General features: G+C 48.6%; 1 protein-coding gene across 1 annotated transcript in view; it reads left to right on the plus strand.

The window, feature by feature from the left end:
* The window catches only part of LOC101965287 (maestro heat-like repeat family member 5), a 66,800-nt gene that overhangs the window by 9,428 nt on the left and 32,473 nt on the right, over positions 1-24,899 (plus strand). Inside the window, exons 2-6 of the mRNA XM_078016617.1 lie at positions 9,481-9,647; positions 10,482-10,627; positions 11,148-11,276; positions 16,078-16,237; positions 16,964-17,016. Coding sequence (XP_077872743.1) covers positions 9,481-9,647; positions 10,482-10,627; positions 11,148-11,276; positions 16,078-16,237; positions 16,964-17,016 — 655 coding nt within the window. The remainder of the gene's footprint in view (positions 1-9,480; positions 9,648-10,481; positions 10,628-11,147; positions 11,277-16,077; positions 16,238-16,963; positions 17,017-24,899) is intronic.

A 24,899-nucleotide genomic window follows, 5' to 3' on the forward strand; every position in this document is an offset into this window, starting at 1 on the left:
CTCAGATGCCCCCTCCCCTTCTCTGCTCCCTGGGACTTCACAAGGACAGGTCACCAAAGCCCAGACAGGCAGGAATGCACCTCCTGGGGACGAGAAAGGAGAGGGAGGAGGAGCCAGCAAAGCCGAGCCCAGGGGTCACCCATGTACTTGTGCAGCTGGCTGAAGGGGACAGACCACCAGGCCCTGGTGAGCTGGAAGGGCCGTCACAGCTGCCTCCGAAAGGCAGGAGGGGCTGGGGGCTGCCTTGGCCACCTCACGCACCATGAAGCCCTCTGCTCTTCCCACAAACGTGTGCCACGCACTCTTGTAGGTGTGGGGACAGCGTAGAGACCCCTGCCCCTGGGACTTGCATCACAGTGTGGGGCACAGTAGCTTAAATCACACAACCACGGCCACATGGTGAGGGGTGACAGGAACAGTGGCAGGGAGGCGCGGGTGGGGGCGAGGTCACGTGGCCATGGAAGGGAAGTTCATCAGGAAGGGTCACCTGGGCAGAGTCTGTCAGGAGAGGCCAGCACAAGGCCCTGAGGCAGAGCGCGCCTGGTGGCGAGCGACACCCAGAGCTCACTAGCCGGCAGCGCAGCTTCCCAGGGAGCCGGAGGAAAGAGATCCCAGCGCCTGGGCTTCTGTTCTCACACATCCCCTCTTCACAGCGAGGTGACGGAGGATGAAAGCGCCCTCCGAGTGTGCGGCTCTGCAAGCTGTCACAAATGTGCGCGGTTGTGTCTCCACTGCCACAAAGGCGCTCCAAGCCCTCCGCACCCCCACAGGGACCTCCCCAGCTGCCTGTCCCTGATGGAAAGCCGCGACCTGCTTTCCGTCCCTGTGGTCCCCTTTCCCAGTGCCGTGGGAGATGAAGCCACGTGGCAGTGGCTCTGGGGTCCACTTCTGCCAGTTGACACAGCCAGCGCAGAATCGCGGGGGATCCTGCAGAAACTCACTTCCCCTCCCACCGGGTCGCTGTGCGGCTGTGACTCGGTTTGTTCCTGCTTTCACCTGGCCGAGGGCACGTGGTCTGATCACTTTGGTAAATAAGGCCAGCCTGAAGTGCTCCTGTGGGCAGGAGGTTCCACTCCACCAGAGCAGCTGCCCAGGGGCAGGACAGCCCAGTCCCACTCAGCAGTCTAGCTCTGTAGACCTGCCTGAGGCTCCCTTCTGTCTCCCACCGGCACTTTGCTTTCCTGATGTGGGCCCTTCTTGCACAAGTGCCCCGACGTCCCACGGCGGGTCTGCTTCCTTCACCTGGGGAGAAACAGTGCTGAGGACTTTCTGTAATCTCCACCTGGAGTCTCCCTGGCGGACATGTGCTCCAGCCTTCTGAGTTCTGTCAGGCTGCTCGCGTGTGCCTGTGGTTGGCTTTGAGAGCTCTTGGTGTACTCTGGACAGACCCCGTGTTACAAGGCGGTCTGCAAGTCGCCCCTCCAGGTTTGCAGCCGTCTTTTCATTCTGGATAGCTTTCAAACGCAGCCCTTGACTTTATGAAGTCAAGTTTGTGAGGTTTCCTCGTAGGGACAGTAGGGCTTTCAGTGTCACATCTAAGAGGTCTTTGGCTCATTCAAGTCGAGAAGACTTGAGGATTTTTCTCCTGCATTTTCTTCTAGAAGTTTCAGAAGTTTGGGTTTTACTTTCCTCTCCAGGCCCTATTTTGAGTTGATTTTTGCATATGGTGTGAAGTATGGGCTGTGGGTTATTTTTGTATGGATATATCCAATCATTGTAGCACCATATGCTGAATCGGCTATCCTTTATTAATTGAATTGCTTTTACTCCTTTTATATAACTCAGCTGTCCTTATCTGGGGGATCTTTTCCTGGACACCATGTTTTCTCCCATTTACTTATACTTCTGTGCTTTCATCAACATAACCCTGCCTGGATTACGTAGCTTCATGCTAAGTGTTAAAATGGGTGATCATCTTGAAATCAGTCCTCCAATTTTCCCTTTTCAAAATCATTTTAGCTACTGTTTTTTTTTCTTTTCCATATAAATTTTAGAAACAGTTCATATGGATAATATATATGGATTTTACTTGGAATTGCATTGAAAAGTTATGTGATTTTTAAATCAATGTTTTAATAATAATAGCAAGTCTTCCAATCCACGAACATGGTATGTCTCTCCACTTATTAAAGTCTCCTTGGTTTCTTTCATCAATAGTTTGCAGTTTGCAATATACAGACCTTACAACCCTTTGTTTGATTTAGACCTAAATACCTCATGCCATCTTTAGTGCTATTGTACATTATCACGTTTGTTCCGGTTTCCAACAGCTCACTGTGAACATATGGAAAGATGGCTGATTTGTGTATATTGACAGAATTTACAAATTTTCTGAACTCACTTTTTAGTTCTAGTACGTTTTTTGTAGTTTTTTTTTTTTTTGGCCAATATCACCCCCCAGCACTTCCCCCTCCCTCCCTGCCTCCCTCCTTGGTCCTTGTCCTCTGCTGATCTCTCTGTGAGTTTTAAGAGATCATCTCCACCTTTGTTCTCCTTCTCCATCACTAGCTTCTGCACAGAAAACACAGGACTCTGAACCTCTGAGTCTGACTATTCTGATGGACTCCAGTTCCACCCACTTTCCTAGAAATGACAAGATTGTATTTTTCTTTTATGGTTGGGAGAAAACTCCATTGTTTGTACCCCATTTTCTTGACACATCCCTACATTGATGGACACCTATGCTGGGTACATAGCTTGGCTATCGTGGACTGTACTGCTATAACCATGGCTGTGCCTCGACCCACCTAGTAAGATGGCTGTGACTCTTCAGGGTAAATTCCAGTGGCACAGCTGGTTCACAGGGGGTTCCACACCTAGGCTTTTGAGGAGCGGCAATACTGATTTCCATGGTGATTGTACCAATTTATAGTCGCACCAACAGCGTAAAAATGTTCCTTTTCTCCACATCCTCTCCAGCATTTGTTGCGTTTTGTATTCTTGGTGACTGCCATTCTAACTGTGTGAGACAAGCTCTCAGTGAAGTGCTGACTTGCACTTCCCTAATTGCTAATGATGTTTTTTTTTCTTATATTTGTTGGCCACTTGTATTTATTCTTTTAAGAAAGGTCTGTTTAGGGGCTGGATAGAGCACTTGCCTAGAATGTGTGAGGCATTGGGTTCAATTCTTAGCACCACATAAAAATAAAGGTCCATCAAGAACTAAAAATATTTTTTAAAAAAAGAAATGTCTGTTTAATTCATTTGTCCATTTATTAATTGAATTATTTGATTTTTTGGCGTAAAGTTTTTGGTGTTCTTTATATATTCTACATATTAATCCTTTGTGAGAAGAATAGCTAACAAAGATTTTTCTGTCATTCTGTGGTTTCTCTCTTCATAAATGGGTGCTGAATTTTGCCAAAGTCCTTTTCTGCTTCTATTGAGAATACTAAGTAATTTTTGTCCTTAATTCTGTTAATGTGATGAATTGCATTTATTTATATGCAAATATTAAGCAATCCTGGCATCTCTGGAATAAAACCAACTTGGTCGTGATGTACAATCTTCCTAATACGTTGTTGAACAGAATTTGGAATTTTTTATTAAGGATTTTTTGCATCTAAGGTCATCAGGGATATTGGTCTGTAATTTCTTTCCTTGAATGCAGCCTTATCTGACTTCAGAATGAGTGTGATACTGGCTTCACAGAATGAATTTGGGAGTCTTCCATCCCTTCTTATTTCATGGAATAATTTAGAAGTATCAGTTTTAGTTTTCTTTAAAGGTCTGGTAGAATTCATCTGAGAACCCACCTGGTCCTGGGCTTTTCTTTGTTGGAAGACTTTTTACTACTGCCTGAGTCTCATTACAAGTTGTTGTTTGGGCTTTCTGTGCCGTCTTGATTTGATTTTGGCACGTCATGTTTGCCTGGAAATATGTCCATTTCTTCTAGATTTTCCAATCTATTTGAGTATTGGTTTCAAAATAGTCCCTAATGATCTGCAGGGTTTCTGAGATATCTGTGGCGATGTTTTTCTTCTCTAATTTATTAATTTTGTGTTTGAACCTTTTTCTTCTGGTTAGTTTGGCTAAGGGCTTATCAATCTTGTTTATCTTTTCAAAGAAGCACCTCTTTGTTTTATCCAACCTTTGTAATTTTTTTATTCTCAAGTTCATTGATTTTAGTGCTGATATTCACTTTTTCTTTCCTTCTACTGGTTTTAGAATTGGTTTGTTCTTCTTTTCCGAGGGCCTTGAGATGCATCCTTGGGTTATTATCTGGTCTCTTCCTGGTTTTCTTATGTAGGCATCCCGGGTATAAACCTTCTTCTCAGAACCACCTTCACAGGGTCCCAGAGGTTCTGGCACGTTCTCACTTGAGCCTAAGAATTTTTTAATTTCTCCCTTGATTTCTTCTCCCATTCGTCATTCAGAAGAGTATTGGTCAATCTCTATGTTGTAGGGTTTGGTCGAGTTGATTTCTAATATCATTTCATTATAATCTAAAAGGATGCAAGAAATTGTAATGATTTTTATGTATTTGCTAAGAGACGCTTTGTGGCCTAAAATATGGTCTGTTTTGAAGAGAATTCCACTAACTTTTTAGTTCTAGTACCTTTGTGTAGATCCTTTGGAATTTTCTACTTAGATAATAATTATTTTACAAATAGTTTGTCTCTTCCTTTCAAAGCTGCATGCCTTTTGTTATTTTTTCTTGACTTCTTGCTCCGTGAGAAGGCTGCATTACGACGTTGAGTAGCAGTGGTCCAGGTCAGCCTGGCCTCAGTCCCATCAGGTGGGGAAACATTCAGTCTTTCACCTCTAAGTATGCAACTGCAGGGTTTTTACAGATGCCCTTATCAGGTGAAGGAATTCCCTCAGTTTCTGTTTTTATTGTGATTAGATGTTGAATTTTGTCAAATGCCTTCTCTGCGCTTATTGAGATGATCATATCATTTTCTTCATGAGTCTGTCCATATGGTGAAGTACACGGATTGGTTTTCAAATCCTCAGCCAGCCTTGGGTTCCCCAGAGAAGCCCCACTTGGGCATGATGAATGAGTGTACGTCTGTATTTTGGATCCTTTTGTTAACAAAGTTTGTGTGTGTTAATGGAGGATATTAGGATCTACTTTTATTTATTGGCAATATCATTGTATTTTCAGAATAATGCTTGCCAAACTGAAGGAGTTGGGAAGTGTCTGCCCTCTTCTTTAATTTTCTGAAAGAGTTTTGGTATCAGAATAGTTTCTTCCTAAATGCTTGATAAGGTTAAAGGAACATCTGGACCTGAAGTTTTCTTTGTGGCAAGATTCTTAAATACAAATTAATTTTTGTGGTAGACACATGGCTATTCTGATGTGAGTCCTGGGAGAGCTGTGGTATTTTGTGGCTTTAAGAAATCTGCCCATTTTATTTTGGTTGACAAGTTTATTGGCATGAAGTCGCTCATGATATTCTCTTGCCACCCTCTTGACATCTGTGGTGCCTGTAATGATGCACCTCACTTATTACTGATGTTAATAATTTGCAACTTCTCTTTTTTTGCCCCCTAAATGCCTGCCAAATGTTCATCAATGTATTCTTCTTTTCTTAGAACCAGCCTTCGGTTTCACTGACTTTCTCTATTTTTTTGTCCTCTGTTTTATTGATGTCTGTTCTACTTTTTATGATTTTCTTTCTTTGAGTTTAATTTGCTATTTGTAGTTTTGTAGGTGGAATCCTAGGTCATTGATTTCAGGCTTTTATTCTTTTTTGGTATACATGCTTAATACTGTACATTTCCCTCCAAGGCATTTTGGTACGTTGTGTTTTCATTTTCATTCCACTCAAATTACTTTTTATTTTGCTTTTGAGTTCTTCTTCCCCTATAGGTTATTGGAAAGTGTGTTATTTAGTATCCAAATTCCCCAGGATCTTTCTTTCCATCTGTCTCTGTTACTGATTTCTAATTTGATTCTGTCGTGGCTTGTCCTGGCAAACGTGCCCTCTGTGTTGAAGACAGCGGTCCCCTCTTGCTGGGTGGGGTCCTGAGCGTCCCCGTGGGTGGCACTGACGGTGGTGCAGATCTTCGGGATCCTGCTGATGTTTTCTTCACGGCTCCGACCGTGGTGGAGAGGGTTTTGAAGGGTTGAACTGCAGTGGTGGATCCGCCATTTCTCCTCGCAGCTCCAGCTTCTTGGCCTCGTGTGTTTGGAAGTTCTGTTGTGAGACGCATGAACATTCAATTGTAATGTCATCTCTTTTTTTTTTTTGTAATATGATTTCATTGGACACATGATCAACCCCGTAACCACAGGAGTTTCACAGAGTTTTATGAGTTTTGTAAAGTATGGGCTTTTCTTCTACTTTTTCATTCAATACTGACATGCTTTATCTTTTATCATAGTTAAACTTCTGCCTCTTTTGTATTTTCCCTTTACAAATGCTCTGTTGAACATAAGTAGTCCTCGTGACAGATGGTTCCTTTATCATTCTGAGTGAATTCTCCTTTCTCTGATATATAAATACCTCATATATGTATATTTATACTTCTAAAATACAGTTTGTCTGATAGGAACAGAGCGATGCCCGTTTTTGTTAGCTGCTGTGAGCAGGCCCATCTCTTTCCATCCCTTTATTTGTCATCAGTTGGTGTCTACTAGATTACATATATTAAATGTCAGCAGCATGCACTTGACTCTGGCTTCTTTCCCAATTTGGCGATCCCTGCTACTAATGGTGGTGTCTAAGTCCCTTACATTTAGTGGGACTGGTGATAGGGTTGGTCTTAGTCTACGTCCTCTGTGACTGTTACTCTTCCCTTTCTGTGGTTGGGTGGTGGTTGTGGAGCACAGTACCAGCTGACCTCGGACCACCGTCAAGTCACATTGCCCACTTAGAGGACAAGAATCTTGAACATCTTATTTTAATGTCCTTAAACCTTTGCTAGTGTTGTTGTATGCTGTTTTTCTATATTTTTAGAAACCCACAATACGTTATTATTTTAGCTGAAATTTATAAAACAAAGCACAGTGTGTTGGATTTCCCGCCCCCCTGCCCACTTCAGGGTGCTCCCCTCTCGTGCAGCTCCCTCTGACGTCACCCCCCGCCTGGGTCCCCTCCAGCAGGTGTCCTGGGATGCGTTCCCAAGGGGTTTGGTGTGTGGAAAGGTTTCTGCTTCACGTGGAGCTTTTCAAGGCTCCTTCCCTGGGTAGAGGGTGCTGGTCTGGCGGGTGAGTGGGGTTTCCTCCCTGAGCGTTATGATGCACCGCTGCCTTCCTGCCTGTTGCTAACGAGCTGTGCTGTCTTTGGTCCTTAGTACGCCTTTCTCTTTGGCTTTTTAAAGATTTCCTCTCACCATTAGTTGTACACAATTTTATTTTGGGGGTGGAGGGATACTAGGGCACTCAGCCCTATTTTGTATTTCATTTAGAGACAGGGTCTCACTGAGTTGCTCAGTACTTCCTCTTGCTGAGGCTGGCTCTGAACTTGCGATCCTCCTGCCTCAGCCTCCCCAGCCTCGGGGATTCCCGGTGTGCGCCACCTCCCACCATCTGCGATTTTATTCCGATATGATTTGGTGTTTCTTCCTTCGCATTTCTTACTTGGAATTCTCATTTTCCTGGATATGATTGATGCTTTTCGTAAAGTTCGGAAAATGTTCAGATATCATCTCTTCAAATTTGATTTCCGCCCCCTTCCTCCTCCTGGGGAGACTCAAATTGCCCCTGCACCGTGGCCTCTGGGACGTCCCACAGTGCGCTGACCCTGGTTCCAGTGTTTCCAGTCTGTATTCTGCTTGTGTTTTATTTTTGTTTGTTTTTGTTTTTGTCTGTTGATCTTCAAGTTGATTCAGGTTTGTCTTTCGCTCCACGGGGTCTTGTCTCTGATACAGTCATCCGTCTCAATCGGAAGAGCATTTTCAGATTCTTCTTGGTGTCTTCCGTCTCTCAGCCGCTTGTTTCACTCCACCAGTCGGAACCCAGGTGCAGCTGTTTAATGTCCTTGTCCATCACTGATTCTGCCTTTTCTAAGTTGCTTCTGGTCCGTTGAGTCTCCCCTTCGTGCTGGGTCTTATGCTGTTGCTTCTTTGCGCATCTGGTAAATCTGATCGGATGCCGGACAGCGTGAGTTTTGCCTTGTTGGGTTTGGATACTCCTTTAAAGACCCTTTCTTCTGGAGCCCAGTGAGCCTATTGAAAACAGTTTGTGCTTGCTGTTAGAGCTTCGGAAGGGAGGGCGAGGGCACCTCGTTGGGGCTGCTTTTCTCCCGTGACTGGGGTAACACCACGCAGGGAGCTCTAGAACACCCCATGGGCTTCGTGGGTTCCCGAGCATGGTGGATGGAAAAGGACCCCTCTCAGTGCCGCGAGCTCAGGCAAGGCTGCTCGGCTCCTTGTGGCTCCTTTCCCACGGCACTGAGTGCAGGTACGAGGGTGGGTTTCTGCAAATCTCCCGAATTCTCTCCCTCTCGGTGCTGCTCCTCCCACGGCTCTTCCCTGAAGGCGCGCGCCACGTTGGGCCTCAGGTGCCTCCAGCTCCCCCTCTCACGGACGCTGTGGCTCTTGTTCCCTGTCCCTGCGCTGGGGGCGGGAAGCCGTCCTGGCACCAGCTGTGGCAGTGGGAGCCCTTCGCAGCCCCCTCCCGGGGATCATCTCTGTGCTGCCGGGGTGTGATGTCTGACGGCCGTGATCCGGTGTGGTTTTGCGGTTTCTATGTGTTGAAGGCAGGAGCAAAGCCGGGCCTGGTGGCTCCAGCTTGGCGGGGAGCGTCTGTGCCCCGTGGTGGAATCGGGAGCCACAGGAGGAGTCTGAGGCGGACCTGACACACGTTCCCACGTGGTGGGCAAGTGCAGGCGTGAAACATGCTGCAGAACGGCCTCGTCCATTCCGCCGACTGTCCATCCTGTGCTCTGACGCAACCAGGCCTCCACCAGCCTTCCCCCGGGAGGCACCTGGAAGTGGGAACTGAGAGGGAAGGAGCCAATGAGTCCTGAGGAGGGACCACAGAGCCTGACCTCCCCCTGGGGGAGCCCAGGCATGCCCTCCCTTGAGCCCTCTGGGCAGTCCTCCCCCACGTTGCAGGAGGACAGGAGGGAGCGGGAGAGGACAGGACCAACACCAGCTTGAAGGGGCCCCACATCTGTCCGTGCTCCCGCTGACAGCCCCGAAAGCTCTCCTCACCTTGGGGACCTCACCAGGGACACCTGGGCAGTCAGGGACATCTCCCAGGCCGTCCTGAAGATACGGGGTCATCCTAGTCAGTGCCAGAGCCAGAGCTGGGGGGGGGAGCCCGGAACCCTCCCACACCCCCAGCCTGTCTGTCACCAGCCCCTGCCAGGAAGCCAGATCCCACCAGGCCGCAGGTGACCCTGTCTACTCAATAGTGTCCTGAGTCCTCGACCCCCGCCTCCTCCCAGGGCTCAGCCAGGCCGTGAGTGGAAGGCGAGACCCCTGGAAGCCACCTCCCAGCTGATCCAAACCCGGCGACTCGGCACCCGGCCTTCCATCTTGAACACAAACGTGGCAGCCGCCTCTCCAGCCCCCCTTTCCTTTCAGAATCTCCTCCCACGTCCCAAGACCCGCGAAGGAGTCCTCCTGCAGCAAGTCCCCAAAGGACAGGCAGTCCCAGCACACCACTATCCTGCTCTGCAAGTCCAGGAGCAGCCAGGCTGCCCTGATGCCCAAGGAGCACAAGATGTTCATGGAGGAGGCCTACAACGCGGGTGATCACCAGGCCTGGGACTCGGCCAGGGCAAGGAGGGGTGCGCGGGGGTCGGCTTGCAGCAAACCCTACCCTGTCCTCCACTGGACGCAGTCCTGAGGGTCAGGGCAAGAGGGCGTCCTCTCCAGGACTTGGAGATGGCGCGGGGTGCGCACTCACGGGGCTTCCAGCAGGGAGCTGCTCCTCCCTTGGCTTCCCACCCCCCCCTTGGGGCACCATCCAGCACCCCCCAAGTACCCATCTGCCATCCTACCTTCCGTTCCCCTCCATTCGCTTTCAAACCTCAGAGCCTCAGCGCAGGCCTGACCTCTCCCTGCAATGCTTTCCCCTCATGGAGGGTGAGAGGATCAGAGGATGGTGAATGGAGGGAGAGAAGGATGGACAGGAAGATGGACAGGTGGATGGACCCGTCTATGCACAGATGGTAGTGGGCAGATGGATGGATCTATGCACTCGGGTGGGTGCGTGGGTAGATGAGTGCAAAAATGAAAAGATGGATAGGTAGACGGACTGGTGGACTAACATATAGGGGTGAATGTGTGGGTGATGGACAGACGAGTGGACAATGGATGAGTGGACGAAGAGGTGGGCAGGTCAGGGAGTGGGTGGGAATCCACGTGGGTGCACAGGACAGGCCGACTGGAAGGCATTCCTGCTCTCTGTCCCTCTCAAGCCCCGTGAGGACATTTGGGCAGCGAGGAGGCCCAGGACTGCCCAGGCACCTGGTCCTCCTGGCGTGCAGCTCCCTCCTGGCCCCCCAACCTCCCCACCCAGCCCTGCGGCCACGAAGTGAGCCCCAGAGCCCCACCCCTCACACCCTTCTTGCCGACTCCAGCCATCTGCTTCAAGATGCTCCGGGACATCAATAGCTCAGACCCCCTGCACCTGAAGTTCATCATCAAGAAGGTCAAGGACATGGCTCAGGGGTCCCCCTACCTGGTGATGGAGACCATCCACGACTACTTCGCAGACAACCCAGAGGTGGGCGTGCCCGGGCCCTTGGGAGCAGACATGGGGGCGCTAGGCCCCAAGGGGCTCCAGTCCTCCGTTGTACTCATTTGGGGCAAGACTCAACGTCCTCGTGTGCTGAATGGGCTGAGGAAGGAGGAGGGAGTGGACACGGCTTGGCCCTCAGAACACTCTGGTGAGGCAACACTCTGGTCCTCGCAGACTGGGGAGCTGAAGCTGAGCCAAGTGCGGGCAGAAATGGATGGAGCGGGGGTGGACGGAGTTGGGGGCTGCATGGACGATGACTGCCCAGTCGGGCGTGGACTGCTGCTCATTCCCACGGCAGTTCCCTGAGATGGGGACGATCCCCTTCCGCGTGGTCTCTGGTTCCTGTCCAGGCCGGCACGGAGCAGGCATTTCCTAAGAGCTGCCCAGTGCATGGCCACACACAGCCACTCCTGGCCTCCCCTCTGCCTCCCTCCGTCCAGTGCTCCTGCTGGCATCCCGGGCGTGACCAGACCCAACCGTCCAGCACCCCCTCTGCTGTCCATAGATCTCCAACCGGCACAAGTTCCGGCTGTTCCAGGTCCTGAAGAATGTCATTGTCACCAGTGACGTCATGGAGGACATCTGGAAGAGGCGCTTCATGCAGCTGGCCCTGGAGAACATGACCAAGTCCACGGTGGGTCTCCCCCTCCTGGCCAATGGCCACTCCCCCAGGGGCTTTGGGGATGCAAGTGGCTCCCCAGGGATCCCCGTGATGCAGTGCTGCTGGGTCTCGTGGTCCCCCAGACGGTGTGTGTCCACTCCTGTGTCCTCATGCCTGGCCCTTTAGAGGGTTAGGGTTAGGGTTAGGGTCCATGCATTCTGGGGCTGAGGAAGCTGAGACAGGGAGGTCCCTTCTTGAGTTGGGCTCGGGTTCCCCTGACCACCTCCTCCCTGACCATCCCTTTGTGGCTGCCCACACTGTAGCCTCTGGGAGACCTAAGTGCCAGTCCCACCCATCCCCCAGGCTGCAACTCCGGCCCCTGGGCTGCTGCCCGTGGAGGTGTGTGGACTGGACCTGAACAGCCCCATCCCCAGGCCAGTAGCAGTCTCCATGGTGGCCTCCAGGGCTGTGGGGACAGGGGTGTATCTCAGACCAGGTAGCCCGGCAGCCCCATGGTGGGGTCCTCACCCACGCAGGCGAGTGGTGGCCAGAGGGCAGTGGCCAGGCCCCCTGCAGTCTAGGCCACAGCACCACCAAGCCGTGACTAGGCCACTTGACCCAGGATGTCGTGCCAGTGACAAGGAGGCCGACGCCACTGGGAGACGGTCTTTAGTGCAGCGCCCAGGCCACACAGGGCCACAGGGGCCCGTCCCTCGAAGGCCAGGCAGTGGGCAGCAGCCATGCCTTAGGCCTGTGGGCGTGGGCAGCACTGTGTGAGATGTCCCCTGGGCCACTAAGGGGCTGGGGCCGGCCAGTGTCCAAGGTTGGGGAAGGATGGCACGATTGTGATAGATATCCCCCCTGCCAGGAGGTGAGGGGCCTGTGTCCTTCCTGGGCCGTGTTCACAGCCTTACAGGGAGCTCATTAGGACAAGCAGACCTCAAAGGCCAGAGCAGCGCCCACAAACAGGAGCGCTGGCCCCATGCTACAGAAGGACAGGGAGGCTGGAGTGTGGGACTGGCCAGGGGACAAGCCTCCTGGGTAGACAGTGGGTGCACCCCAGAGAGCTTGAGAACCGTGAGCGGGGAGGACAGAGGGAAGGACAGGGGCCCGGGGCAGGTCCACCCGCTCCTTTCTCTGTTTAAACTTGTGTGTGTGTGTGTGTGTGTGCGCGTGTGTGTGTGCACGTGTGCATGTGTGTGTGTGTGTGTGTGTGCACGTGTGCATGTGTGTGTGCATGTGTTGTGTGTGTGTGTGTGTGTGCACGTGTGCATGTGTGTGTGTATGCGTGTGTGTGTGCGCGCGCATGTGTGTGCATGACCTTGCTCCTGTGGCGTGCTCCGGGTCTCTTTAGATGTGTGTGGCTTCTGTCATGATAAAGCGCTGGCGGGGCGGGTGCAGGGAGCTGAGCGCACAGGGTAGCTCGGGGTCTGGCTTCAGTCTCCCTGGGGGCGGACAGGACCCCTCCCGGGGCAGTGCTGGGCATCATCCTGGGGTCTGCCTTGCCCTGGGACTCCCACCACCCTTTCCATTAGGAGACCCCATTGCTACACCCCACGTCTTCCTCCTTCCCAATTTATTCCCTCCTCTGCAATATACAAATTTATTTTTTCAGGCAAAGATACATTTTTCGGAGGGGAGGGGGCCTGAGGATTGAGCTCAGGGGCACTCGACCACTAAGCCACACCCCCAGCCCTGTTTTGTATGTTATTTAGAGACAGGTCTCACTGAGTCGCTTAGCACCTGGCTTTTGCTGAAGGCTGGCTTTGAACTCATGATCCTCCTGCCTCAGGCTCCCAAGCTGCTGGGATTATAGGCTGCTTTTTTTTTAAAAAAAAAAAATGCCTTTTATTGTTGTTCTGCTGCCAACTTTTAAAATTCATTTTTCACTGTTGCATTGTAATTATACGTAACAGTGGATTCCTCCCACCACGTGCATGTAACACGATTTGAGCAGCCTCGTTCCCCAGTTCCTACGTGGAAGACACTCATCTCCAGCTGCTTCCCCGGAAGAGTGTTTGGGGAGTAAACCGTGAGCTAGGAGTTTCCAGAACCCTCTGTGTCCTATTGGGCCCTGGACTCTAGCTGGCCGTCCCTTGGTCCTCGGCCCTCTGTTGAGCCCTGGAGGCCCAGGCCGTCCTGACGCCCACCCTTCTGTAGGACCTGCCTTTCCTGGGGGCTCAAAGCACCCGAGTTTTGGATTTCCACCACGGCGCACCTCGCCCTGGGTCCACGCAAGGTGTGGGCTTGGCTCTCGGCCTCTCCGGCTCCTGGCTTAGCTCTTGGACTTCGAATCTCTCGTCTGTCTGCTTCCAGCTCCGAGAATATGATTGCTGTTGTCCTTTTTAAATTCTCCTAAATGTAGTTTTAAATGAGGGTTTTTCAGGGCTGGGGATGTGGCTCAAGCGGTAGCGCGCTCGCCTGGCATGCGTGCGGCCCGGGTTCGATCCTCAGCACCACATACCAACAAAGATGTTGTGCCCGCCGATAACTAAAAAATAAATATTAAAATCCTCTCTCTTTTTTTAAAAAAATGAGGGTTTTTCTTTTTTTAAGCAAAATCAGATCCGATCCATCCTCTTAAGAAGCCCTCACAACCATGTGCTTTCAAAGAACTGCAATGACCTCTCCATTTCCTGAGAGCAGGAGGGGCCCTTGGACACCTGCTCCTTCAGATGCCACCTACGGCAGGGTCTCTGCTGCCCCCGCCTCCTCCAGCAGCCGTGCGGGATGCAGATGACAGAATCCCACGGCAGCCGCGCAGGGCCGGCTCCCGGCACAGGCTGGCTGCCGCCCAAGGGTGGCCCTGGTGGGCCTGGGGGGCCTGGCACAGCCAGGAGCCCACCCTGCAGGCGGAGAGTCCCAGCAGGAGCACAGCCTGGGTTCTGAACTCTCGGTGACGTTACAGGACGTGAGGTGTCCTGAGCGTGCCCGGGAGTGGGCCTTAGACCCAGCGAGGGCTTGGCAGAGGGCCAGGGGAATGCAGCACGGGGCAGGCGGCTCCACAGAGCAAGGCCCAGAGGCAGGGTGCAGGACAGTGTGTTCTGGGACTTCAGGGGACCCAGAGTCCAGAGCCTGGGCACAGAGCTCCCCTCCGTTCCCTGGGCCTCTTGTTTCTTTCTTTCTTTTTATTTGTTCTTTTTAGTTATACGTGACGGAGAATGGATTTGACGTGCCCTACTACAGGGCGCACAGCTCCCAATCTTGTGGTCGGACACGGTGTGAGGTTCACATGAACACAGGAAAGGGATGTCTCATTCATTCTACTGTCTTTCCCATTCCCATTCCCCTCCTTCCCTCCCTTCCCCTTGGTCTGATCCAGTGAACTTCTATTCCTCCTCCCACCCTGCTTATTGTGAGTCACACCCACATATCAGACAGAATATTCTGCCTTTGATTTGGGGGATTGGCTTATTTCACTTCGCATGATAGTCTCCTGTTCCACCCATTTACCAGCTAATGCCATTATTTCATTCTTCTTTATGGCTGAGTGATATTCCATTGTGTATAGAGACCACATTTTTTAATATTTATTTTAGTTGTAGTTGGACATAATACCTTTATTTTATTTATTTATTTCTATGTGGTGCTGAGGATCAAACCCAGGGCCTCGCACGTGCTAGGCGAGCACTCTACCGTTGAGCCACAACCTCAGCCCCTAGACCACATTTTCTTTATCCGTTCATCTGTTGAGGGGCCCCTAGGTTAGTTCCATAGCTTAGCTATTGTGAATTGAGCTGCTATAAACATTGATGTGCCTGCAACACTATAGTATGCTGATTTTAAGTCCTTTTCATATATGTTGGGGAGTGGGATAACTGGGTCAAAGAGGTTCTATTCCAAGTTTCTAAGGAATCTCCATACTGCTTTCCAGAGGGGTTGCACTAATTTGCGGTCCCACCAGCAGTGAATGAGTGTGCCTTTCCCCACATCCTCGCCAATGTTTATTGTTACTTGTGTTCTTTATAACTACCATTCTGACTGGAGTGAGATGAACTATCGATGGAGTTTTAATTTGCATTTCTCTAATTGCTAGAGGTGTTGAACATTTTTCACTTTGTTGACCAGTCGTATTTCTTCTTCTGTGAAGTGTTCGGTTCCTAGCCCACGATGGACTGGGTTAGGGTCTGGGTGGAAGTCTACTGAGTCATTGATGTGTCCTGGAGATCAATGCTCTGTCTGAGCTGAGTGTGGTCTAGAGTCTCTCCCTTCTGTGGGCCTCTCTTCACATTCTTGGTTGTTTCCTGTGCTATGAAGAACCTCTTTAGTTTGACTCCATCCCGTTTTTGGTTCTTGATTTTCCTTCTTGTACTGTAGGAGTCTTGTAGAGAGGTCAGGTCCTAGGCCAGAATGATGGAGAGTCCGGCCTCCTCTTTCCTCTCGCAGGCTCAGGGTCTCTAGCTTAGGCCAAGGTCCTTGATCCCACTGAGTCTTGTGCGGGGTGGGAGACAGGGGTCTAATTTCACTCTGCTACATATGGATTTCCAGTTCCCAGCACCGTGTGTTGAAGGCTGTCTTTTCTTTCTCCAGTGTGTCTCTGCGGTGCCTCTGTCTAGGGTGAGGTAGCCGTATTCCTGTGCGTCTGTCTCTGTGTCCTCTGCTCTGTACCTCTGGTCTACAGGTCTGCTTTGGTGCCAGCACAGCCGTTTGGTCACTATAGCTCTGTAGTGTGGCTTAAGCTCTAAGTATTGGACGCCCCCTGCTTCGCTCTTCTCGCTGAGGATGCTTTACCTCTCTATCAGCCTCCGTTTTCCATCCCCCCATGCTGTGTCGATCAAACCACAGGCTGGAGGCACCGGGCTCTCGGCCTGCGCTGACTGCCCCTCCCCCCCAGGAGCTTGAAGACATGTACCAGAACGCGGCCAGCGACGTGCTGGTGGCCCTCTGCAGGCACTCGTGGCCGGAGGTGGCCCAGCACCTGGAGACGGAGTTCCTGACAGGTGTCTTCCCACATCGCAGCGTCCTCTACGTGATGGGCACCCTGTCCTCCCATGGTATGTGCTGCCTGCAGGGGGGGGCAGGGAGGCAGATCTGAGGGGAGGCACACGGACCCTGAGACAGCGAGGCTCACGTGGGTGGCACCAGGCTGCTGTGCCCCAACCCCCAGCAGGGACTAGCGGGAACTGCAGAGGACTTGGAGGAGACCTGGTTGTGCAAGGGCCCAGGGGCAGCAAGGAGGAGACAAGAGGTCTCCTAGGACCGGGCCCGGAAACAGGCAGGACTCAGCTTAGCCTGGCCTTGTTCCTCCACCCAGGAACTGGCAAAGGCTGGGAAGGGTCCCTCTGCACCTGAGGGGCCTCCAAAGCAGCCCCTACTGAGGTGGGATTTCCAAATCTCCCATTAGGCTTTCTCACCTCACAAGACTCCCTGAGCCTAATTTCCCCAAACTTGAAGGAACTTCAGCACACCCCAAATGGCCCTACTCAGAGGAGTCCCTCTGGTCACCATGAGACAGCCTGAGGTCCAGAGAAGGACAGGGCCTGTGTGAGGCCACACACAAGGGGCCAGGGCCATAATGCCAACCCAGCTCCCTGGACCCTGACCAGCTCCAGTCTGGCTCGAGGTCCTCCTGGTTGCCTCCCCTTGCCCCGGAGCCAGGCCAGGCAGAGGCAGGACAGCGTCCCCCCGACTCAGTGTCTGAGGGCTGGGGGAGCTGGGGCCCCAGGCCAGCCCTGGCTGTGAGCTCAGACCTGGCTGCAGCCCACCTCCGTCTCCCACAGAGGAGCTTCTGAACCGGGAAGACAGGGCGCGCTGGGAGACCCTGCTGGCCCAGGTAGGCAGGGAGACCGGCTGGCCCTGGGCCTCTGTGGGCAGCCAGGCCAGGTGGAGGGTACAGTGGGGAGGGAGGGGGAGGGAGGGGGAGGGAGGGGGAGGGAGGAGAGGGGCAGGGAAGGAGGGAGGAGAGGGGCAGGAGGGAGCAGGGGTGTTCCCCACGTACAGATGAGCAGACGGGAGGGGACTTAGCCACAGTGGGGACTGGAGCCTGGGTCTCTGGTCCTGAGGCAGCGCAGGTGTCGACACACAGGCCTCCACTCTGCCCAGGACCTGGATCCACCATGGCCAGGGACCAGAGAGGACACAGGGGCCAGAGGTGAAAGGGGGAAGCAGACTGGGGTGCGCCATCTCAGGGCAGCCCCATCGGACACCCCCCGAGTTGGAGCTCACAAACCTGAGAGAAGGGCCACGGCAGACCTGGGTTCACGTTCAACCAATCACAGCTGTGGCCTCGTCAGCCCCGCTGTTCCCGAGTTCACCATCCGTCAGTGAGGATAAAAGTCCTGGCTCAGAGGGCCGCCGTGAAGACCCTGGGCGCTGACCACCACGGAGCCTTTGCATGGCACCCACAGGGCGAGCGGGGCTCAGTGCTGGTCACGCTGTCACAGCGCTGGACAAGAGTGATTAATGGAACAGAGCACAGAAATCACTAAGGAAACCCAAGACCTGGACAACGCCATTAACCAAATTGATCTAATTGACATTCCTTTCAAATGCAAATAGAACATTCCGTAGCTCACCACACACTGGCATCTATCAATTTTCAATAAATTTAAAAGGGCTGAAGTCAAACAGTACTTTCTCTGACCAAAACATAAATTAGAGGTCAATACTAAAAGGTATCTGGAAAAACTCCAATGCTTGGAAATTAAATGACACAGTTCTAAATAATCCATGGGTCAAAGAAGAAATCACAAGAGAACTAGAAAATATTTTTATTTTAATTGAATGATAATAAAAACACAACATAGAAACATTTGTGAGAGATGACAAAAAGCAATGCTGGGAAATTTGTATTTTAATGCCTGTATTAGAACAGGAGAAATGTTTAAAATTATTTAAATCCTCATTTTAACAAACTACCAAAAAAGAGCAAATTAAACCCAAAAAAAGTAGAAGGAAGAAAATAATAAATACTAAACTGTATGTTAAAGAACTAAAACAAAGACAAACAACAAACAATGAATAAAACCAAAAAGTGTCATCAAAAGATTAATAAATTAATAAACTGATCAAGTGAAAAATCATACAATGTCAGTTTCAGGAAAAAAATAAGGAACATTACAAATCCTTTAGATATTAAAGGGTGATAATGAAATATGATTCCAATAAATCAGACTAAAAATGCAATGAATTCCCTGAAAAACACAAATTACCAAGCTGACACTAGAAGAAATGGAAAATCTATGTAGTCCTATATGTACTAAACTGGTAGTATAATTTAAAACCTTCTGGTTACCAAGCCACATCCATTTTACCTTCCAAGAATGTGTCAAACACTGAAGAGTCTTACAAAAGAGAGTCTATTCACCAGGCAAGAGCATGGAGATGGGAGAGCAAGTCTGAAATTCACCTGCCTGATTATAGAATTCGGGGCTATTTATGGGATGAGGCATGGGGAAAGGAACTGGATCAACTTAACAACTGTCAACACCGCGACCCTCACATCAGAGAGGTCAGGTATAGTTAACTAAAAGCAAGTGACTAAGAGCAGGTGAGTCCAGAGGGTTCACTCAAAAGCCAAGAGCAGGTGATTTTTTTCAGATCTTTTCTTTGTCTCATTCCCACAAAGAAAACTCCCCGCCCAGACACCTCACTGGTGAATTTTATCAGTAGTTAAGAAAAAAATAATACCAATTCTACACAAATTATTTCAAGAAAATAGAGGGAGAAAGAAGTCTTTCCAAGTCATTTCATGAAGCCAGCAAATCCATGATCCTGAAATGAATGACATAAGAAATAAAACTACAGTGCCTCAGTTGTGGCTCAGTGGTGGAGCACTTGCCTCCCATGCGCAAGGCGCTGAGTTCAATCCTCAGCACCTCATAAAAATAAATAAATAAAATAAAGGTATTGTGCATTAAAAAAAAATAAAGAAGTAAAAACTACAGTTCATTTTCCATGAAGATTGATTCAAAGGCTTTTAACAAAATATTAACATGCTGAATAAAAGGATAACACACCATGATTAAGCAGCATTTATCTGAGAGACACAAGGTCGACCTATTGTATGAAAAGCAATAAATGTAATCCAACACACCAATAGAATAAACTAGAAAAATTATGATCATATTTAATAAAAATTATGAAGAAAAAGCATTTGACAAAATTTAATACTTATTCATGTTAAAAACCTCTCAACAAACCATGAGTAAAAAGAAACTTCCCAATTGACAAGGCTTCTGAATCTACAGCAAACACACTGACAAAGACTAACTTTCCCTGCTAATCAGGAGGAATAGGGCAAAGATACCCAGTTTTTCCACATCATCAGAATTGTACTACAGTTGTTAACCAATGCAATAAGGTAAGAAAAAGAAGAGAAGACATACAGATTGCAATTGAAAAAGTAAAACTGTCTTGCTTTCCAGATAACATGGTTGCATGCACAGAAAATCTTACAGAATCTAAAATAACTGAAAATTACTTATAATTGAATTTAGCAACATATCAGGATATAAGATTAACATATAGAAATAAACTGAATTTGTATTTATCTGCAACAAATAATTGGAAAATGGATTTTTTTAAATGGCATATCAGCATGAAAGATATGAAAGGCTGAAAGATATATCTGATGAAATATGTGCAATATCTTGACAGTGTTACAAAAAGTAAATTTTTAATGGAGATGTATGGTGTTCATGAATAAGAAAATTAAGTAATACTAAGATATCATGTCTCCCTAAATTGATATGACAGTCCAAAATTAATTTTTTAAAAGCCAATAAAAGTCCCAGAGGCTTTGGTGCAGAATTAAATATATTTTTAAAGACCATCATCCAGGTCCCTGCAGGGACACTACAAGATTATAGGGTAGAAACTGTAGTACCTTGGACCCCCACTGTTAGAGAGGAGGACACACAGACAACCTGAAAGACAAGGGAAGGAAGAGCACGAAACAAACCAAGTGTACAATAATGGAGTCCACTGACAGCAGATGACACGTCAGAGAAGTTCAGAATGTACAGGATTAACCTGATCTGCAAGGAAAGAATGAATTAAGAGAGCAAACTCAGGCAGCAACTGACCACTCCAACAAGGAGATAAGAGAGTAAATACAGGTAGATAAGACTACTTCAAGAGAGAGTCTCTGAAAAAAAAACAGATATTCTTGAAATGAAAGAAAAAATAAACTAAATTTAAAAATTCAATAGAAGAAAGCATCAACAACAGACTAAATCACCTGGAAGACAGAACTTCGGGCAATGAAGACAGAATATATAATCTTGAAAATAAAGTTGCCCACAACTGAAGATGGTGAGAAACCATGAACAGAACTTCCAAGAGTTATGGGACAACATCTAAAGACCAAATCTAAGAATTATTAGGATAGAGGAAGGCACAGAGATACAAACCAAAGGAATGCACAATCTCTTAAATGAAATAGTGTCAGAAAATTTCCCAAACATGAAGAATGAATTGGAAAATCAAATACAAGAGGCTCACAGGACACCAAATGTACAAAATCACAACAGATCCACCCCAAGGCACATTATAATGAAAATGCCTAGCATACAGAATAAGGGTAGAATCTTAAGTCCTCAAGAGAAAAGTTTCAGATCACATAGAGAGGGAGACCAATTCGAATCTCAGATTTCTCAACCCAGACCCTCAAAGTCAAGAGATCCCGGAACAACATAGACCAAGCTCTGACAGAAAATGGATGTCAACCAAGGATCTTATGTCCAGCAAAACTAAGCTTCAGATTTGATGACTAAATAAAACCTTCCATGATAAAGAAAAGTTAAAAGAATTTACAGTGAGAAAGCCTGCACTACAGAGCATTCTCAGGAAAATGTTCCAGGAGGAGGAAAAGAAGAACAACAATGAAAATCAACAAAGGGAGGATCTACTCTAAAGGAAAGGCCAATCAAAGGAGAAATCAAATCAAGTTAAAAACCAAAAATAAACCAAAATGATCGGGAATATAAACCACGTCTCAATAATAACCCAGAATGTTAATGCGTAAACTCATCAATTAAAAGACATAGACTGGCAGATTGGGTTTTTTAAAAATACCCAACAATGTGCTGCCTTCAAGAAACTCATCTCACAGGAAAAGACATCCACAGACCGAAGGTGAAAGGGTGGGTCAAAACATACCACTCACACGGACCGTGGAAGCAAGCAGGGGTTTCCATCCTCATATCAGATAAAGTGGACTTGAAACCAAAGTTAATCAGAAGGGATAACGAAGGTCATTTCATACTGCTTAAGGGAATCATCCACAAGACATAACAATTGGGGCTGGGGATGTGGCTCAAGCAGTAGCGCGCTTGTCTGGTATGCGTGCGGCCCGGGTTCGATCCTCAGCACCACATACCAACAAAGATGTTGTGTCCGCCAAGAACTAAAAAATAAATATTAAAAATTTTAAAAAAGACATAACAATCATAAATATTTATGCCCCAAACAACGTAGCATCTATGTATATCAAACAAACCCTTCTCAATTTCAAGGAGCAAATAGACCACACAATAATAATGAGTGACTCACCACTGGATAGACTTCCAAACAAAAACTAAACAAACTTTGGAACTCAGTAATTCAACCAGTGATTTAGACTTAACAGACATAGAGTATTTCATCCATCATTAAGTGAATACACTTTCTTCTCAGCAGCACATGGATCCTTCTCTAAAATAGACCATATATTATGCCACAAAGCGACTCTCAGCAACTATAAAAAAACAGAGATACTACCCTGTGTTATCAGATCATAATGGAATGAAATTAGAAATCAATGATAAAATACAAAAATAGAAGCTATTCCAACACCTGGAGAATAAGTAATATGCTATTGAATGAGCAATAGATAGCAGAAGATATCAGGGGAGGCAATAAACATAATCTATAGGTTAAATTTTTACATGGAAATTTCAAAGGACCTAGAGTAGTTAAAATAATCCTTTTATAAAACAAAATTGCAAGAATTCCACAACTTGATTTTGAGATTTTTGTAAAAGTCTAAAACCACAGTAAAAGATCATTTGCTCTAAGGCACAGGAAACAGAGAGATGAGGCACTGGCTCTGGTGAAACAAATAAATAATTAGAAAATCCCACATAAAACCACACGCACATACTCTAATGATTTTTAAAGCTGCCAAAGCAATTCAACAGGAAAGGAAAGTCTTTTGAACAAGGCTCATGAACAATTATCTGTTTCTGAGGGGAAAATGAACTTTATTGTCTACCTTAAACCACTTTCAAAAATTAATTGGGAGGCTGGGACAAGGCCCTGGGTTGATCCTCAGCACCACATAAAAATAGATAAAATAAAGGTATGTGTCCAACTACAATAAAAAATAAAGATTCTTTAAAAATAAATTGGAACCAAGATCTAAATGTAGAGCCAAAACTTAAAAAGCACCTAGAAGAAAACACAGGATGAACTTGCCAACTTGGACTGGGTAACTATTTCTTGGGACTCAGAAGACAATAATACAAAGAATTGACAAGTTGTATTCCATTACCATGGAAACGTCTGCTTATCCAAAACAGGGAAAGAGGAGCCGCAGACGTGGAGGAAGTACGCACAGACCTAGGTCCCTCCGACTGTTCGCAGAGTGAGAGCGCTCCCAGAGCTCAGCGGGAACACTGAGCCGCTCTGCTCTCTCAGTGAGCAAGATGCAGACGGGTGCTTCCCGCAGAACGCCATGGAATGGCCCTGAGCAAAGGAAAGATGACCACAGTGCGGTCCCCAGGGAGCTGGAGAGTTGCCATCATATGCCCCTTGAGGGCACCCAACGTTGGCAAGGACAGGGAGGCAGGACTGCTGTCTCTTTGGGAACCTGACAGCCCTCACTCAGCAATTCCCTTGTAGGGATTGTACCCAAGAGACGCAGAGGCTTGTGCACACAGGCTCCCTCCTCCTAGGAAGTGCCCACCAGCCTCCTCCTGGGCAGCCTCTAACCCAGCTACCTGGGAGGCGGAGCAACAGCCCCGGGGAAATGCTGAGAATTGAACCAGAATCAAGAGGAGGCCCCTCTGCAGTGGGGTCGGTCAGAAACCCTGGGAGTGACGGGTGACAGGGATTCCTAGGAAGGGCGTGAGTGAGCTCTCTGGGTGGAAGCACCCACCCGGCATCTTGACGGTGTGTGGATGACGTGGGTCTCTGCTCAGATCCTTGAGCTGTGCCTTTCACTGTAAGTTAGAAATGGCTTGATTTTCAAATACTTAAAAATTTTAAAAATCAAAATGCTTGGAAACAGATATATTTCAAAATTCAGAACGTTTCAGATTTTTTAAAAAATAAAACAAAATGATGTCCATCCTGTATATTCCACAGACACCCAGAAGACGGGTCTGGAGCAGGTGCAGAACCAGATACAGTGATAACTCTTCACATAGATACCAAATACTCACAGTAACTCCCATGAATCCTGCTGCATCCGTTTGGGTCAATTTTTGCTGCCCAATGAGGTCACTGCAGAGCTCTGGGGTGGGCTCGTTTTCTGAGTTTCAGGACCTGGGGGGCTGGTACTTACGGCAATAGACATACAGAAAGGGTTGACAGGAGCCCCTGGCACTTCTGGGCTGAGGACTTCCCAGAGGGCAGAGTCTCATAAGAATCCCGCAGTCACCTGTCATACAGGTGGAGAGCCACTGTTTCATGTGTCAATTGAACAAAAGACCTGACGGAGCAACATGGACGAGGGAAGGTTGATTTTGGCTCATGGTTTCAGAGGTTCGGTCCATTGCTTGAGACCCGAGGTGAGGCAGCACATCAGGGTGGAAAGGCCTGGTGGAGGGAAGAAGCTCAGAACACGGCAACCAGGAAGCAGAAAGAGAGAGAGAGAGAGAGAGAGAGAGAGAGAGAGAGGGCTCTGCTCACCAGGGGTGAAATACAAAGGGACCTGTAATACAGGGACCTGCTGCCTCCAGCTGCCACCCCGCTAATCCAAGTCGTCGGATTAACCCGTGATTATGTCACAGCTGCCTTCACCTAATCATTTCCCGTCTGGACTTTCTGGAATTGTCTCACACGGGAGCTTTTGGGGACACCTCAACCACAACAGCCACCCAGGGTCTGCTGCACCCCTGCATCAGCAAGTAAGCCAGAGTGGAGCAGAGACTCTACCGGAAGTGGGGAGCAGTTTCCATTTCAGGGACCCAAGGTCAGCCCAGGGAGGGCTGAGGAGATCTCCCCTGCAGGGGGCACTCTAAGCTTGTCTTCTGCCCAACAAGACGTTTCTCCATGGTAAATCATTTCTTCAGGATAAATTCCTAAAACTAGACTTAACTGGGGGAAATGTATGATATTTTAAGCTTTGATTGATGTTGACATTGTCGTTTTTATTAATATTTCCAAGACCTTAAAAAAGTCTGCAGATCTGACCACCTTCCCACTAAAGACACTTCCACGAGGTCAGTCTTGCCAACCTTGAGGTTAGTTCTGAGAGCTGCGTGCTGTCACTCCTGTGGCCTCTCAATGGAATGCAGAGACTCTGGTCAGCCCAAGACCCAAGAGGCCTCAACCAGCTCTGCAGTCAGCAGCCTCACGGAAGGGCAAGGGCGCTCCCTACAGTAAAGAGGAGAATGTAGCAGACACGTAAACCAGGCACGCCGCTGCTGACCACCCCTCCCAGCATCAGGGCCAGTGCCACTGTCATCGCCACAAACACGTGAGCAAAGATGTGAGGATGGCCACAGCGTC

The sequence above is a fragment of the Ictidomys tridecemlineatus genome, chromosome 7 (genome assembly GCF_052094955.1).
Source record: "Ictidomys tridecemlineatus isolate mIctTri1 chromosome 7, mIctTri1.hap1, whole genome shotgun sequence".
Classification (NCBI taxonomy): Eukaryota; Metazoa; Chordata; class Mammalia; order Rodentia; family Sciuridae; genus Ictidomys; species Ictidomys tridecemlineatus.